Source organism: Populus trichocarpa, chromosome 9 (assembly GCF_000002775.5).
Source record: "Populus trichocarpa isolate Nisqually-1 chromosome 9, P.trichocarpa_v4.1, whole genome shotgun sequence".
Classification (NCBI taxonomy): domain Eukaryota; kingdom Viridiplantae; phylum Streptophyta; class Magnoliopsida; order Malpighiales; family Salicaceae; genus Populus; species Populus trichocarpa.
In genome coordinates, this window is record NC_037293.2 from 11897595 (window position 1) to 11915145 (window position 17551).

A 17551-nucleotide genomic window follows, 5' to 3' on the forward strand; every position below is an offset into this window, starting at 1 on the left:
TCATTTCTTTGTAGTACTCGAACATGGTATATTTATCTCCATTCCAACCTTTTTTTAACATGTGTTATTAATCCTTACACACGCACACTTATACTTGTGAAATAATATTTACATTGTTATATTAGAACATTAAAACAATTTGAAAATATTAAAAAATATTAATTTAAAATAAAAAAAATTAAGTTACACAATTAGAGACATTTCTTTCTTGTTTTAAAAATGAATCTCATTTCTTTATAGTTTTCGAACACGGTATAGTTATCTCCATTCCAACCTTTCTTTAACATGTGTTATTAATCCTCACACACACTTATACTTGTGAGAGAATATTTACATTGTCCTGGTTAAGATTGTGACGGTATTTAAAAGTAAAGTAGTGATTGTTTTTTAAAGTAATTTTTACTTCAAAATGCATGAAAATAATATTTTATTATTTTTTAAAAAAATTATTTTTGATATTAGCACATCAAAACAATTTGAAAAAATTAAAAAAATATTAATTTGAAGTAAAGAAAAGAATAAAAATAATAATTTTTAAAAAAATACTTTTAAAATGCAAAAAAAATCATACTTTAAAGTGGAGTGATGGAGCTATTATTACAACCTTGATCTTTTTGTTATGTTCTTGATGTTCATGATTAATTATTGACTTAATAATATCTACCTCTACAATCAAGGATTTAAACCTCATTAGCATTGATTGATATACAAAGTGAGTACACGTCAAATATAAATTGCCATCGCATGAACATGTTACGAAATTGGATTTCAATTCTCAAATTCTAAGTACATGGACAGAGTAGGTTGGGCAGGATCTGTTATCTGGATTCTTTTTTAAAAGATATTGTCATGTTCAAAGTCTCATAATAAATTTTGTTTTTAAGAATGTGCTTTTCAAGGAGATATATTGTATTTGAAGCATAAAAACTCTAAAATGTGTTCTAGCCGAAGGCTTCGATAGCACACAATCCATGTTCTCGCGCATGATGACGCTAATGATGATGTTGGTCCAAATTTGATGTATGGTTGGCTTTTAAAAATATGTTTTGAATCTATCCGGAACAGAAGATCTGTATGGTCGGTCGATGACATGTTTTGTGCTTTGCAAAGGAGGCGAAGAGAGCAAGCAAACTGAAGAGGTATCATTTGTCAAGCAGTGGTCATGCTATTATTGTTAGCCAGGTTGTCCAAGCCAATGAAGAAAATGCTGGGGAGCAGAAGGAAGCTTTTTATAAATGGAAGCATGATTATAGATCCAAAACTCACCACCCTCCATGCCTTCCTCTCACAGTGTTGGGCCCTGAACACTCTAACTTCATGTAGAAAATGGGTCTACGGTTTTGTGGGAGTTATTTTGTTTTTACTATCTCTTCAAACTCCGCACGCTGCAACCAACCAGATATTTGTTGCTCAGGTTGTTGAAAATTTAGTTTACTAAATAAAAATGTGAGATTAGCTTCTATAAACAATATGAAAAAAATACATCACGATCTGGAAAATTATTTTTTGGATTAAAAGTATCCATCTTGTCGATTGAAAACTTATTTCATAATCTTCTTCTTCTATTGATATAAGCAAGTGTAAAACATGGTAATCGAACTCGATTCTACAACGAATCTAGAAAAGTCTGCTGATTTTTTTAAAATAATATTGTTGTTTTAATGTGGATCTTAATTGGATATAACCAAATCATCCAGGTAGCTAAAAAGTTAACCAGATCGATCAATAAATGATATGATTTCATTCAATTAAAAACCAGCTCCCTTCCTTTCAATTTCCTCTCTTTACGCATCACGCCCCGCCCCGAAAAATTAGGCTACCGAAACACAAAGTAGCCCAAGACCATATACTCGCAGACAAGAAAACACAAACGAGCATCAAGCTTTTTTGAGACTCAAGCTCAAACAGGTCTAGATTTTGAGAAGAGAGGAAGGTGAAGAAGGCTGGAATTAATAAATAATAATTTGAAGGAAAAAGGCTTAAGAGGGTAAACAAATTAATACAACACTTTGCAGCAGAAACAGAATGGGGGCACGGACATGCAAACCCCTGTGAAGAAATAGAACAAGCTTGTATAACGCCCCCTTTATGTGGCAACCCATGCTCCAAGTGACAAATTACAGTAAGACAGATGTACTTGCTGATCAGAATCTAATATATTCTCGAGGTTTAACGTTCAGAACACATTCCTGAGCTACAGTACGCCACTGACCACCGAGACCCGGAAAAACAAAAATTGTAGCGTATTGGGAATCAACCAATTATGATATACTTACGATTTCCTTGAAAAAGAATAGAAACGCCTGCTAATTACCAGCCCGTCCAAGAATACATCTTTTCTCATGTCTGGTTTATTTCTTCAGCTGGTTGTGGGTTTTGAGATAACCTTCTTGACTGCCTCGGCATACGTCTTGTGTTGATAAGTGAGGGTTGAATCAAGCAAGTCCCACACAGATGTCTTGGGGTTCCAACCTGATGCTCCACCAAACAAATGTCAAGAACTAGAGAGAGTAAAATTGAAAATGTAGCTCAAGAAACAAGGCAATACCAAGTTGTTTATTGATTATGGTCATGTCTGGAATTCTCTTGTCACTATCGTCATATCCTTCACCGTAGAACTCTTTGGAGCTGACATCAACTGTGGGTTCCTCCAGTGCAGGTTCGCCACTTACGTTTGCGTAGACCTGTCACAAGGAAAGTAAGTGCATCAATTTCAGGAGGCAGAGAAGAAGGTAGCACTGTAGTCATTAGCATAAACGAAAATACAAGAACAACTCCTCACCGCTGTCATCATTTCAGCAAGCTGCCTAACAGTGACTTCATTGTTAGGGTTGCCAACATTAAAAATATGACCGTTGGCCCTGTCAGGATTTTCCTATATAAAAATCACACCATTAGGTATATCTTTTTTTTTAAAAAAAAAAAAAGAGAGAGGATGGGGGGGATAATTAACACGTACAATCATCAAGAGGACCGCCTCTATGGCATCCTTGATGTAAACAAAAGTTCTCTGGGATTCACCACCATCAACAAGCTTGAGTTGCTCACGACGAAGAAGAGCCTGAGACCAAGCAAAAATGGGACATCACAATCAAAGAACACAAAAATATAAAATAATGATTAAAATCCATGATGTGAAAAGTAGACTAACATTGCTGAAGCATGCCAGAACCCTGGGAACACCCTCACTTGGGCCATCAATGCCGGGTATGAAATCCATTCTGGGTCCAATCCAGTTGAAGGGCCTCACAATGGTGAACTCAAGCCCATTCTCTGCACCCTCAGCTGCCACCATTAAGAAAGGAAATCAGAAAAAAGTGTTCCAAGTAACTCAAAATCGCAAGATCATAGGACATGATTGATTACCATAAATCAACCTCTCAATCAACTGCTTTGCACATGCATAGGACCACCTCTGCTTCTCGATAGAACCGAAAATGCAGGGAGAGGCATCTTCTTTGAGGACATAGTATGCAGGGTCCTATCACAACACATCGAACAGAATTACTGGCCTCATTTCTAACTACAACCATATGATGAAAAACTAAATAACAGAACAAATCAAAATCAAAAGCAATTCCAAAACATAACAATTTTTGTAACTCCCAATTCAAACAAGAACATCAATAATAGACAAGCTATGATCCAACCGCGCAATTTTATCAGTTTCTAACCTTTACCTCTAATCGAGCCATATCAAAATAGAAAATACCAATGACCTGCACTCTCTTATAAACGTTTTACATGACCTAACTAGTTACTCAGAAACTTTTGTGATCACACCTTTTGTCAAAGAACTATTTCAACCCAGAAGCGTAGACAGTAGGATAAGCCCCAAAAATAGTTTTCCATTACTCTCTAACACATCCCTTCGACTAAAAGTCTGTGAAACTTTAATTTTTTACCTTAATGGCTTTCATTAAGCTAAGTATGTGCACTTAACTATTGTAAAAATATCGAAAAAGACCCAACCACTGTACATGTAAATGCAAGCACATCAAGTGCAGCTTAAATCACGAATCTAAAATTACAAACAGATCAAGACCCTTCAAAATCACAGTACCCAAAAAATGCTCCTTCGCTAACATACATTAAGAAAGCAAGGAAAACACGAATCTTACCTGACGAAGAGGACTATCTTTAGGAAGAAAACTACCAATAGTTTTTCCATACACTTCACAAGTCGAGAAGTGAATCAAACGCTTCCCATTCTCTGAACAGTACTTCACCTAATATAATTCCAAAAATAAAATTCAATCAACATCAAACCACACATCAACTTCAACAAAATAAATAGAGACCGAATCTTTATCAATTTCAACGATAATAACAAAACCAACGCAAACATTACCACGGGCAGCGCGTCAATAAAGTTGCTATAAATCGTATCCAAAGGACGCGTATTATAATCCGCTGGAGTACAGATCGCCGCCAGATTTATCGTCTGCATCACACATTAACACCAAAACACACAAATTAACACAATGATTAGCGCTTGATTATAGATTAACAACTTAAGAATAAGTTACAGCAATTACCAGATCTGACATCTTAATTAGGCCTTCGAGGCGAGAATCGTGCTTAATATTGATACGGTGAAACTGGATCCGGCCAGCCCATTCGAGACTATCCGGTTCGAGAAGGTGCTTGATCTTGTCACTGTAAACATCAAGAGCTAGGATCTTGTGTGGAGTTTCCTGCAAGATCTTCTCACAGAGGTGGGACCCGATGAAACCACCGGCACCGATCATCAATATTGTTAGCTGATTTATCGGTTTTCCATCAAGATTAATCCTCACCGTTGATGCTGCCATTGCTAGGAATCACAGAGAGGGAGGGAGGGAATTAAGTGTTTTCTGAAGAGAAAATGGACAGAAATGAGAGTTTTTTTGGATGGAGAAAAGTTGAGAGAGTGGTTTATATTAGTAGGGTGACGATGTTAATGTGTGATAAATTGATTGATTTTGTGGGTCTATTTGTACGCGCGAGTGTGGATGAGGTAAATACTCGCTGTGGATGAGTGATACGTGTTGGGGCTCGTGATACGCGGTGGAATAGTGTGTGTTTTACTGTTTGTGTTGCATATTTGGGAAATAACCTCCTGTTTTGGCGCTTGTGTTTGCAACAGAAATCCAATTTCCACCTTTCTTTCTTTCCTTTTTTTTTTTTTGGTTAATTTCTTCCATGATTGAAAGATATAAGCCAGATCAGAAAACGGTTGTTATTTAATTTATACGACGTGGTTAACTTCTCTTGAGTTCATTGAGAGATAATAAGGGAAATTTAAGTAATTGGATAGTTTTTTAAAAGAAATAAAAATAAAGTAACATTGTTTTTAAAAAATAAATAAAAAATATGATTAGATCATTCAAGACATGATTTAAGTAATTTAAGTTAATTAAAATATAAAATAATACCTTTATATTCTAAGTTTACAAGTCTAATTAATAAATTAGATCGAATTTCAAAATTATAATTTGACGACATTCATTCAACATGATCATTTAATATAAATTATTTGAGATAAGAATGTGACACAAAAATAATAACAAGGGTTAATTAGATGAAAATAAATAAGCTAGTCAATGAATTTATGACATAAAATCCGAGTTATTCAAATAATATTGAGATAAAATTATAGTTAAAATGAGTTGTAGTTTATTCGATGACTAACCTAATAAGGGATAAACATGTAAGGCACAGTTTGTTTTTATATTTTATTTTTTGTTTTGGTGTATTTTGAAAAATATATTTGAATTGAAATAATATCAAATTAAAGTTTTTTTTAGTATTATTTTATAGTTTTGATATGTTAATATTAAAAATAAAAAATAAAAAATATATTATTTTAATATATTTTTAAATAAAAAAAATACTATATACTACAATATTAAACACTCCAAATATTATCTCATGGTAACCATTGCTGTTATTAACCGATGGTGGAGAAAATTATCCATTCATAACAACCTCAAATCATGATGTTTATTTTTTTTATTAATTAAGAAATTTATTTTAAAAAATCGACGTAAACGCTATAGGGAGTAGTCATTTCGTTGTATGAATAGACATGTATTATTGTGAATTGTTACAACAAAATGATTATTTTCCCCACTTTTCCTAGGTGAAAAAAATTGGAGCCCTGGTTATAACTTATAAGGGTAATTTAGGTTTTTTCTATAGCCCATTGGCCATTAGAACTATTTAAGGACATTTAAATCTTTTTAAATTGTAGATCAATAAAAATATTTCTTTACCCTCTTGTTAAAAAAAAAATTGTTAACCAAAAATCTTTTTGGTTTTCTCCTTACTGGGCACGGTTAAAATATATCTATGCTCTTAAAAGAGACAAAATATATATATATATATATATATATATATATATATATATATATATATATATATGCATTAAGTGGTGTTCCTATCATTTCACTTTTTTTTTTTTGATGGGGGATTGTTTTGATATTTTAAAAATCAATTACTAAAAGTTGTTGGCATATGTTCATTACATGTCATCGTGTGGATGACATCCCCACTCTTTTGGCTGCGCATGGAACGCCACTCTCTAGTCAAGCATGGCCTTCCACCATGTCCTTGAAAGCACCACTGCATTTTCTTTCTCCTAATGTGATGCGCAACGATGGATGATGGGTGTTTTGCCGCAGTGGTTCCTTTTTTTTTCTCTCTTTACGAGAGAAAGTGCATATTTGTCCCTTTTTCTCATGATTTTTCAATTACAACCTCTATGTTTTTTATTGCTTGTTTTCATCTTTGGTCCATTTATAATAATTTTTTATGTTTTTAACTTAGTTCTTAAACTGTAATTTATCATATATTATTTTTATGTTATCATATATTTTTTTAATTTCTATTTTTTTTTCATTTGCTTTATTGTTAAAGTTTGTTTGGTTTTCAATTTCACATCTCGGTCAAAGTTTATGTTGTTTTGTTTTTTTCAATCTAGCCCTCGTTATTTTTATTTCTTTTTTTCATTTTGTTAAGGTTTTTTTTTTAATTTAACCTCAATATATTTCTTTCATGCTCTCTAATTTATTTTTTATTTTGGTTTTCACCCTTGTTCTTTTTAATTATAGTTTTTTTACGTGATTGATTTTTTTTTTCGATTTCATCCTTCAACGTTTAATTTGTTCGGGATTGAGCTTTATGTGTTTTTTATTTGTTGTGGTTCAATCCAATGACATGATCACAAGTTTAAGAGTTGATATGGTAAGGGATCCTTTTTCTACTTGTTTTTTTTTATGATCTTGTCACTTTACATTATTTTTTTATATAAAAATAATAATTTTGTGGTTATTTTTAATTGATTTTCTATCGGTTTATTCTATTCTCATAACTTAGATCATAAATTTTGTCAGTTATTTTGTGATAGAGATTTTTTTATGCTCTGTTTTGTATTTAATATTTGTGTGTGTGTATATATATATATGTGTGTAAAAGCTTTATTCTATAAAAATATAGTTTTTTAGAAATAATACTTCTAATAAGTTAGGCCTTGAATATACTTTTTCCTTTTATCTATTCACCTAGTGTTATATGTGTTTATATTTCTATTATATTTTATTAATTTTAATAAATAAATTCAATGGATATAAATGAATAAATATCTTATTTTACGATATCAAATATTTTGATATAAACACCTCTTTTATTTTTTACTTTTATTTATTTATATAAATTATTATAATTTATCTAATTATATATCTAAAAAATCTTTTTTATCTATACTTTAAAATTTTTCATTTAAAAACATATGAAAATAGCTTGTATATATTTTTCTATCCCAAAGATAAATATCAGATGGCAACCAGGTCATGTGAGCGCCTTTTTTTTTTTTTTTCTGGGGGTGGGGGGGATAGAAGGTTCCAACTTCCAATGATAAGAAGCGAGTAAAATTGCTGTCATCCGCAGAGAGTATCAGATGGCAACCAGGTCATGTGAGTGGCTTGTTCCCAATGAGCTGTCTGTCTATTATGCCCACGTGGTTTTTTTTTATTTTTTATCAGCAGCTACCACAATTCCCACCCACGCTTTCCTCGCGTTCTACCACGCTCCAATCCCTATGAAAGTTTATTATTTACATTTCTTTTCTAGGATCTTGTTCCTTTCTTTGTCTCGAGGAAATGAGAAATCATTCCCTCACTCGTTTTTATTAGAACTAGCCTTATCTTGGAGGCTGATTCATATTGAATACACGGATGACAGGGTGAAATTAATTTGATTTGATTGAATTTTTAATGATTCAATTTACGTAATTTAATCTCCGCTAGATCATCATAAAAAATAAAAAATTAATTTAAATAAAAATAATTAATTTAAATTGACTCAATAACTTAAAATTGAATATAATAACTTGAAGGTTAGTCCGATAATGTAGATTTCTTTAAATTGAGTCAATTATCAAACTTGACAACTGTATTTTTAGGAAAAAAAATGTTCATGTTAACAAGCTGGTTATTTTCTTTATTTTTTTTTTAGTTTAACAATCAATGCAGTGATATAATAATTCCGGGTGTTTAAAAAAATTAGATGTTTTTTATTTTATTTTAACTGAAATAAATTATCCTCATATTAGAAGATGATTTATATAAATTAATCATTGAAATCAAATTAGAACTATAAGTTGAAATTTAATTGATTTCTCAATCAAGTATCGGAGCTCAATTCTCCTGGGTTTTTATGAATTGATTTAGAGTGTGGTTATTATTATTTTTCAAAGTGTTTTTCGTGCTGAAATGCATCAAAATAATATATTTTTTTTATTTTTTAAAAATTATTTTTGAGATTAACACATTAAAATGATCCAAAATATATAAAAATAAATTCATTTTCAGCAAAAAAAAAATTCTTTTGAATTTTTTGGGAACGCGGTGAACAGCTTCCTAAAGTATGTTTAGGAATGTGGTTGAAACCGTGTTCTCTTGAATTTTATTTTATTTTTGCTAAAAATTATATATTTTTTATTTTTTCAGATCGTTTTGATGTGTTGATTTCAAAAATAATTTTTTTAAAATAAAAAATATCATTTTGATGCATTTCTAAGCGAAAAGTACTTTGAACCGCTACCACAATCTCGAACAAACCCAGTGAGACAATATTTATTGAGGGTTTACTATGTGCATGTTTAAACACGTATTATTATTGGCACCGCGTGTGGGAACGTCAACCATGTGTGATTGTGACTACTCAAGCCCCTCGCCTGGGAGCTATGATAATGCCACCAATCCCATATTGATTAGAAAACAAGGAATTTAATCATTTATAAGCATAAAATCACTTTTTTTTCAAAAAAAAAGTTTTTTAAAATGATAAAATTCACTATGTTGTTCTAGTGAGACAATACTTATTAAGAGATCTGCAATATATGGGTGTAGATACACAACATCATTTGATGAACATATCTCTTCAAACTCTTGTGTTTTTGCTCTTTTGAAAAAAAAATTTATTTTAAATTAATATTTTTTATATTTTAAAATCTTTTTAATATGTTAATATAAAAAATATATTTTAAAAAATTATATATTATTTTAATATATTTATAAATAAAAAAATATTTTAAAAAATAATGACAATCAAAATACACTACAAATCAAGCTCTAGCTTCTCTGCAAGTTGTCTTTAATTTATTGCCGGTTGTCATTTGCCAGCCACGTGAAAATAAACAACCGAAAGTGACAGTGAGAAATTAAACCATGGGTGGTGTTTGATTGTGAGGATGCAATTTTTTTTTGTAAAAGAATTTAGAATTTTTTGTTTTCTCAGTTTTAAATTGATTTTTTTTAATATTTCTTAAATTATTTCGATTTACTAATATAAAAAATAAAATAATATATTATTTTAATATATTTCAAAACAAAAAATACATTTAAAAACAACAATGATTTAAAACCCGCAAACGAGGGATCCGTCCGTTACACTGAGAAATGGTCCGGTGGATTGATGGAGATGCAACGGCAAGGCGAATTTGATATTTCATTCACGTGTAAACAAAACAAAACCATCAATCAATGAATATTAAATAAGCTTTGAAAAGGAAGGTGACGACTGACGTGTGGGAGAGAGATTGAGGTGAGGTGATGAAAACGAACATGGCTATTGGAGTATGCCAGAGGTGCGCGCTCGCATTTATAATATTAATTGGCTGATTAATTTTTGTTTTGCTTTGAGTTTCTTACACGATACGAGCATATGCATTACACTTCCATGTTTGTGTAAGATTATCAACATTGTTTTGTCATGTCTGGTATATTTAAAATATTTTATACCACTCGAATAAAATTAAGTTGAAGACGGATAATGATTTTTTAAAATATATTCTCCATATAATTTCATATTTTCTAAACATTTTTCAACCATGAGAGTAATTATCATCTTATATGTTGCTTTATTTATTTTTATATTTCAAAAAAAAATTGAAAAAATTTAATTTTTTTTACTTTAAATTAATATTTTTTAATATTTTTAAGATCATTTTAATACGTTGATGTTAAAAATAATTTTTAAAAAATAAAAAAAAAATATTTTTAATATATTTTTAAGTAAAAAATATTTTAAAAAACAACCACAACCACAATCCTAAACACCAAAAAAAAAAATCCCCAACTCCACTGCCGTTTGTGCAGCAACATCAATCACCAGGCATTAAAATGGACTACATAACAAAGACCCTTTTTAAATTATTCTGCTCAAAATTCAACTATCCCCCGTTCAAAATGAAGAAGAAAAAGCCAACTCAAATAGCATTACTTGTATCCAGAGACCCAATTATTCCCGTAGTCCGTGATCTGTCCCATCATTTAAAAAAAAAAAAAACAGAAAGACTCACCGTCTAAAATCTCCACAGGAAAAATAAAATAAAATAAAATAAATTATAGTTTTCTTTCATCCTCCAACCATTTTATAAATATAGATGAAAAGCACTTCCCTACTACTGCTACGAACATGTCTGCAATTGGAAATTATAGTGAAGATTACTATTTAAAACATTTTTTTATTTTAAGCTCAGCATGTTAAAACAATCAAAGAATATTAAAACATTTAAAACAAAAAAATAAAATAAAATACATGTTACGTCCACGCAATCAAAAGCATAAATAAGAATCATGGGTCTTAAATTTTACTAGCATATTGGCCTGTGTTTTATAACAAGTTAATAATATATTTTTTAAAATATAAAAATACCTGAGTTAACTTAAAAGTACGGAATATATTTACACATTTATTATCTTTAAATAAAATATTTTATACAGTAGCACCATGAATAGCACATGGTAGAACACCGCTCAGTATATCAGTAACTAACTTCTTTGCCTTTGTTTTTTTTCCCTTTAAGATATTTCTAATTTTATTTTCGTTCCTCTTTAATTTTTTTATTTTTTTCCATATTGTAAAGAAAAAATAAATTGATGATATTTTTTTTATATTATATAAAAGTTAGGTGATGATATTTTTTTTTCATTTGAGGTTGGGTTGAATTTTCTTATTAAAACATGTTTGTTTTTGCTTTTCATAAATGAATTGAAAAATATTGGAATTTTTTATATTTTTTCATTTACTTCAAATAAATATTTTTTGATGTTTTTGTGTTATTTTGATGTCATGATATAAAAAATATATTTTTTTTAAAAAAATATTATCTCTGTATATTTTTGTAACCACATATCTTAAGATATTTCCAATACGTTATTTCAAGATGGTGATGGTGCAAATACATTCCGTGCTTCTAACCCAACTCAAACATTTTTAAATTTTTTAAAACATTTGTTATTGATCCACAGTGGAACGAGGTTCCATATGCTAGTTATTATATTAATACATAATAGTTATTTTCTACAATATTGTTTTAAAAAATACATTGAGATAATATTTAATAAATTTTATGAACAATAAAATCCATTGAAAAACAATTCATGAATATTATTTTGGGTAATATTATAAGGATATAAGGTATAGCTGTGCAACCAGACCTAACAACAATGGTGATGAATGTAGTATATATATAATCTATTTCAATAATAAAAAAAAAAGGAAAGTTATCCCATATCGAATGATTATGTTATCTTTAATAGAAATAAAAGTGGAATTCATTTAGTAATGTATTTTTTTTAAAACAAATCTTGGTAACTATAGTGTGTTATCTTTTATTATTATTGTAGATTAGACTAAATGATTTATATATTTTAACAAACTTTATTAATATTCAAAAAACAATTAAATAGTGGCATAAAAATTTTATATATGCATATTTTTAATACATGCCTCATATATAATTTTAATGAACTTTTTAAAATAGAAGCATTTTAAAAAAAATAAATTATAATATTATTATATCGTAACACTACTATAACCTTTCGGAAGTAAATAACTTTTGGCAAAAAAAAAAAAAAATGCCACCTAACAACAATTTTTATCTAAACACAACAAAAACAAAGCCTCCACAAGTGCCACGATGTCATTCATAGTACAATCTGTAACAAGGTGTTGTTTACGGTGTAATGAGTAAATATATACAGTAAATCTGCAGTGTTTTTACCACGCTAATTGGTACCGGGTCTCACGTACAATGGCCCCCACTGAATTTTGCACCGACACGAAAATCCAGCGAAGCTAAGACCACGCGGTGTTTCTAGCCCGTGTTCATGTATTCCGATCAAAATGTGCTCCTTGCAAGTCCTTAGCTGGATTGAGGAGGAACCTGCTAGAGGACTGCACGGCAATGGCCTTTGCTTGTTTGGTATTCTCTCTCTCTCCTTCTCTGTATTTTTTTTGCCCTTTTGGCTGGGCCGTGATGGGCTTTAAAGGAAAATACCTGATCCATTACTGGCAAAATCTACCGGGCTGGGCCCACCTAATTCTTACTACTACATCCTGCATGGAGAGATTACAGGTATTTTCAGTTATTGTAGCGGGAGTCATTTTTACGAGGGTGAGGGGATGATATACTGAGAGTACTTGGTAATTTTTTTTTTTTTCCAATTTAGTTTATTTTGGAATTTTTTTATAGAGATTTTAGAAGTCCCAGATATAGAGTTCCAGGAAGGAAGAGATGATGGCCATGAACGGGGGATGCACACTTAAATAAAGGAATCTTCAGCAATTAATTATAATCAATAATTATTTTAGGGAATTTGTTATACCAACCAACAAGGTAATATAATTTGCTGCATTCATGCGTATACCAATATTAAAAAAAAAAAAAAAGAAAGAAGAGAAGAAGAGAGAAAAAGAGAGAGGCTATTATATATTAGCGTGCTCAAGACTCATTGATACTCAAATTAGAAACAATTAAGAGCTTTATTCTTCTTAAATAAATAGCGGAAGGCCCATTGCAATTTCTATGGTTACTTGAAGACACTATAATTATAATTATAATTCCTTCAAGTTATATACTTTTATTTATTATATTATAATAATAATTATAATGTCTTGAAGTAAGTGCCCGTTTGGGCAAACTTCTCCTTGTACCTTTCTTGGAGATTTCTTGCCCGTTTAAACATGCCAAGATCCAAAAAAATAAATAAATATTTTTTATTCATTAGGAGATTTTTTGGAGGGACCTAGGGAGGGAGATGGCCCTTCAGCAGCTCAAAATAATCATTCCATCCTTTCCTGAACTGGAGCCGGGCTGTCCCTTGACTAATTTGTTTACACATCCCTCCTTGACGAGGGCCAGCATTCTGCAGATGAACGACGAAGAAAAAAACGTATTATTGTCCTTCTCATCGAGTTAAAAGTTGAAACTTGAAACAATACTTTTCACCTGGTCATGAAATTATGATGAAAATTGAGTAGAAGAAAGAAAAAGTGCTCATAAAGTACCTTGGGAGAAATAATTTCTTTTTGAATGCATCAAGTCTGGACATGGATGTCTTGCTTTCAATCCAATTACGAATGAATTTAGTTTTTAAGTCATGAATTAAAGCCGATAAGATTTTTATTTTTATTTTTAATCATAAACTGCAATTGGCATTCTGTGTTAATTGAGTTCGAAAAAATAAAATAAAAATTATAAGGACAATTCCAGGCACTTCAACTAAGGTATCAGAGCTGTAAGGGTTTGCTTGGTGGGGTTTGTAGATTTGGTCATGGAAATCAATTGGTGGTAGAGTTTGATTCGAGGGAAACCAAGAGAAAATGTGGCAATTTCTGAACTAACTAACAAGCCCTTCTTAATTTTCTTATTCAGCACAGGATCATGACTTAACCATGGCGAAAAATAGCTCCATTGCACACACAGCCGCAATGCAAAGTGCAAATGGATAATATTTAAGCAGGAAAGTTAATGGAACAGTATGCTGCGAGGATAAAGAAGAAGAAAATGCAGTTAATTTTGTCTTCACATAATGATATAAAGAGAAGGGGCAATCCACCATGGATGAAACCCGTCCTTTCGAGCACATGGACAATGGAACAAGAAAAAAGAAAGCCGTTCAAGGCTCTATCAGATATTATATCTCTGGACAATATCAGCATCAAGAACGCAGAAGAGAGTACGAAAGAAGAACATCATTTCGTACCATACCTATAATCAATCATGTCTCATCTCCTTGAACATTGTGCCTATACACCGCCATACATTTATTCATACACGAATATCTGTAGTCGTATGTGCTCTCCTCTTCTAGTGCAATAATCAGGTCCACAAGCCAACACCTTCACGATTGGAGGGTGTTTGAAATTGCGGTTGAAAGAGTCATAGTGACATTCTGGGTTTTTGCGTTTTTCGTACTCTGTGCTTTTCCCAATGATTGAGGCTCCAAATTGTTGTCGCCTTCGGACTCTCTCTATCTCTCTCAGTAGTAAGCAAGTAACATCTCTCTCCATCTCTCAAACCTAACACTACCCTTCTCGACTTACCATTTTAGACAAAACAATAAGAAGAGGAGTAAAAGACAGCCAAAGGAATGGAGGTGTATAGACTCTTGTTGTTGGATAATTGGGTACATGTGCACTACTTGGTGGCTTCTCTTAGTCTTGTTTCACTGTTTGCCAGTCACATTGCCTGGCTTTCAGGTCCCTGAATCACCCGGTACAAGACTTAAACGTGAAGGCTTGACAGCCCTCCCATCCAGTTGTTTTGGTGCCTGGCATCGTCACTGGAGGGCTAGAGCTGTGGGAGGGCAAGCCTTGTGCAGAAGGTCTTTTTCGAAAGCGACTCTGGGGTGGCAGATTCACTGAGGTATTCAAAAGGTTCGTATTGTAATTGAGAATCACATTTTGTTTCATTTCTATGTCTTAATTTTGATTAAATTTGTGAGTTTATCGTGTAATTTGTGTTGGTTTAAACACCTATTTCTCAACGCATAACCAAATTTGGTTCCATTTATTAAACCCTCCTCAGCATTGTTGAAATACATTTTCCTGGGTCAATTTATGTTTCAACTGGATTGAAATTGTGAACTTAAGTGGAACGGTATCAAAAGTTTTAGACCACTGTGTTGGTTGAATCATCTGTTTTATGACAGGGAGATTACCTTGACATAGTTGAATTACATTATATTTTTTGCTCCATTTAATCATAGAGTTAAATTATCGTTGTTGAGAGTTTTGGACCACTGTGTTTAGTTGGAGCTGTCTTTGTTTTATGAGATTGTTCTTGCTAGTTTGAAGCACTCATTTGCTCCTCTAATTCGGTGACTAGATTACTTAATTAATATGTGATTTTTGTTGGAATTTTTAGGCCACTGTGTTTGTTGGAGCATCTGTCTTTGCACAATGAGACTGGCCTTGACCCACCGGGCATTCGAATACGTGCAGTGCCAGGGCTGGTTGCAGCTGACTATTTTGCTCCAGGGTACTTTGTTTGGGCTGTTCTCATTAAGAATTTGGCAAAAATTGGTTATGAAGGGAAGAATATGCACATGGCAGCTTATGATTGGAGACTTTCTTTCCAAAATATATACAGAGGCATGGCGGTTCTTCCTCTGCCTTTTGTTATTCACTCAAAGCAGGAGTTCATCAGTCTAACACACACTGCCAGATTTCTCAAGTAATTCCGTTGACGCAGCAGTATTAACCATGGATTAAAAATCTTGAAAGTATTGAGCTATGTAATTCAGTTGAAGTTCTTGCTTTCAAATTAACTCCGAACTTGAGCAATGCGGAAAAATGGTTCAAAGAAGCTTTAAATTTTCTCCTTTGTGAATTTTTTTAGTAGTAAATTGTCATAATTCTTATGTTAGAATCTTCGAAAAAACTTGTTTGCTAAAGAACCTAACATGAACTTTTGTTTTGCACGCGTGCTTATGTGTCATGTGACTTCCCTTGTTTCTTATGTGTCTGGTTGTTCCAAAATCCTTTTGATGTATCAATCTTCCCTCTCTAGTCATGTTCTCATTCCTGATCAGCGTTTTTGGTGTTGGGATCCCTACTAAGAGATCATATGTCTACAAGCTATCACCAACTGATAGGTGCAAGAGCATTCCGTTCCGAATTGATAGCTCAGTTGATGGAGATAAGGACAGTTGCTTGAGAGGTGGAGTGTACTTAACAGATGGTGATGAGAGCGTGCCTGTAATAAGTGCTGGTTTCATGTGTGCGAAAGGGTGGAGAGGAAGAACCCGGTTCAATCCATCTGGCATCTCTACGCACATAAGAGAGTATCGGCACAAACCACCAGCTAGCCTCCTTGAAGGAAGGGGTCTGGAGAGTGGAGCGCATGTGGACATCATGGGAAATCTTGCTTTAATATATGTTGTACTGAGAGTTGCCGCTGGAGCCAGGGGGGCTGAAATTGGAGGTGACAAGGTATATTCGGATATATTCAGAATGTCCGAGAGAACAAATCTACGACTGTGATCATGTTGCATTATTGTCACTACCAAAGCTTACGATAACAAAGAGTTTGCCGCCTGGCTCAGAGAGAGAACTAACAATAAAATGGAGTTGCAGCATTGAGGCCTGTCGACTCAACAGTGGTTAGTACTATCGTATAGTTTAAGGACTGTAGAGTTTTTGTGAATCCTGGATGAAGGAGAGAAGTACTTTGGAGGTGAAGAAAGGGCACACAAGAAACTGGAAGCATTATCTTCAGCAATTCTGCAGGAGTGTCCTGTTGGGCTGTTCTGGTCATTAGACCGTCGGTCGAGGTTTTGACAAACTGGGCTGTGCATTTTTGTTTTTGTTTTTCTTCTCAATGTTGCCATTGTCCAAGTTTCTGTAATAAAAAAAAGAGCTCAAAAGAACCGGATGAATGACGCAAAGTGCCTGAAGTCACCGGGTAAGGTCTTAATTGATCCTTCAGGGCGATAGGCATACTAGAAGTTTAGGTCATGCGCGATTGCAGAAAGAGGACAAGATTAAAGTTTTAAATATTCCACAATAAAATTTTAAATTAAAGTTTCCATGCGGTAACCCTGTTTAAAAGGATTTTATGTTAGCTGTCTTTCTTATATGATTTTCATCTACTCGGTTGGTATAGAAAACTAAACTAAATAAAAAAAATAAAACATCAGGGAAATATTTTCTTAAACTAAATCAAAAAAATTAAAAAAAGAAATAATTTTCCTTAAAAATCTCATGAATAAAAATTTAT

General features: G+C 32.2%; 1 protein-coding gene and 1 pseudogene across 1 annotated transcript; one reads left to right on the forward strand and one right to left on the reverse strand.

Annotated features, from left to right (window-relative positions):
- Positions 1-1944: 1944 nt before the first annotated feature.
- LOC7478613 (UDP-D-apiose/UDP-D-xylose synthase 2) lies at positions 1945-4921 on the reverse strand. The gene is made up of 9 exons (XM_002312849.4): positions 4539-4921; positions 4352-4444; positions 4122-4229; positions 3367-3481; positions 3152-3285; positions 2960-3061; positions 2783-2875; positions 2549-2684; positions 1945-2472 (listed from the first exon to the last, which is right to left on the reverse strand). The coding sequence occupies exons 1-9, from the start codon at positions 4812-4814 to the stop codon at positions 2360-2362; spliced, it is 1170 nt and encodes a 389-aa protein (XP_002312885.3). The 5' UTR covers positions 4815-4921; the 3' UTR covers positions 1945-2359.
- Positions 4922-14422: 9501 nt separating this feature from the next.
- On the forward strand, positions 14423-17323 carry LOC18102194 (putative phospholipid:diacylglycerol acyltransferase 2; annotated as a pseudogene).
- The last annotated feature ends 228 nt before the right edge of the window (positions 17324-17551 follow it).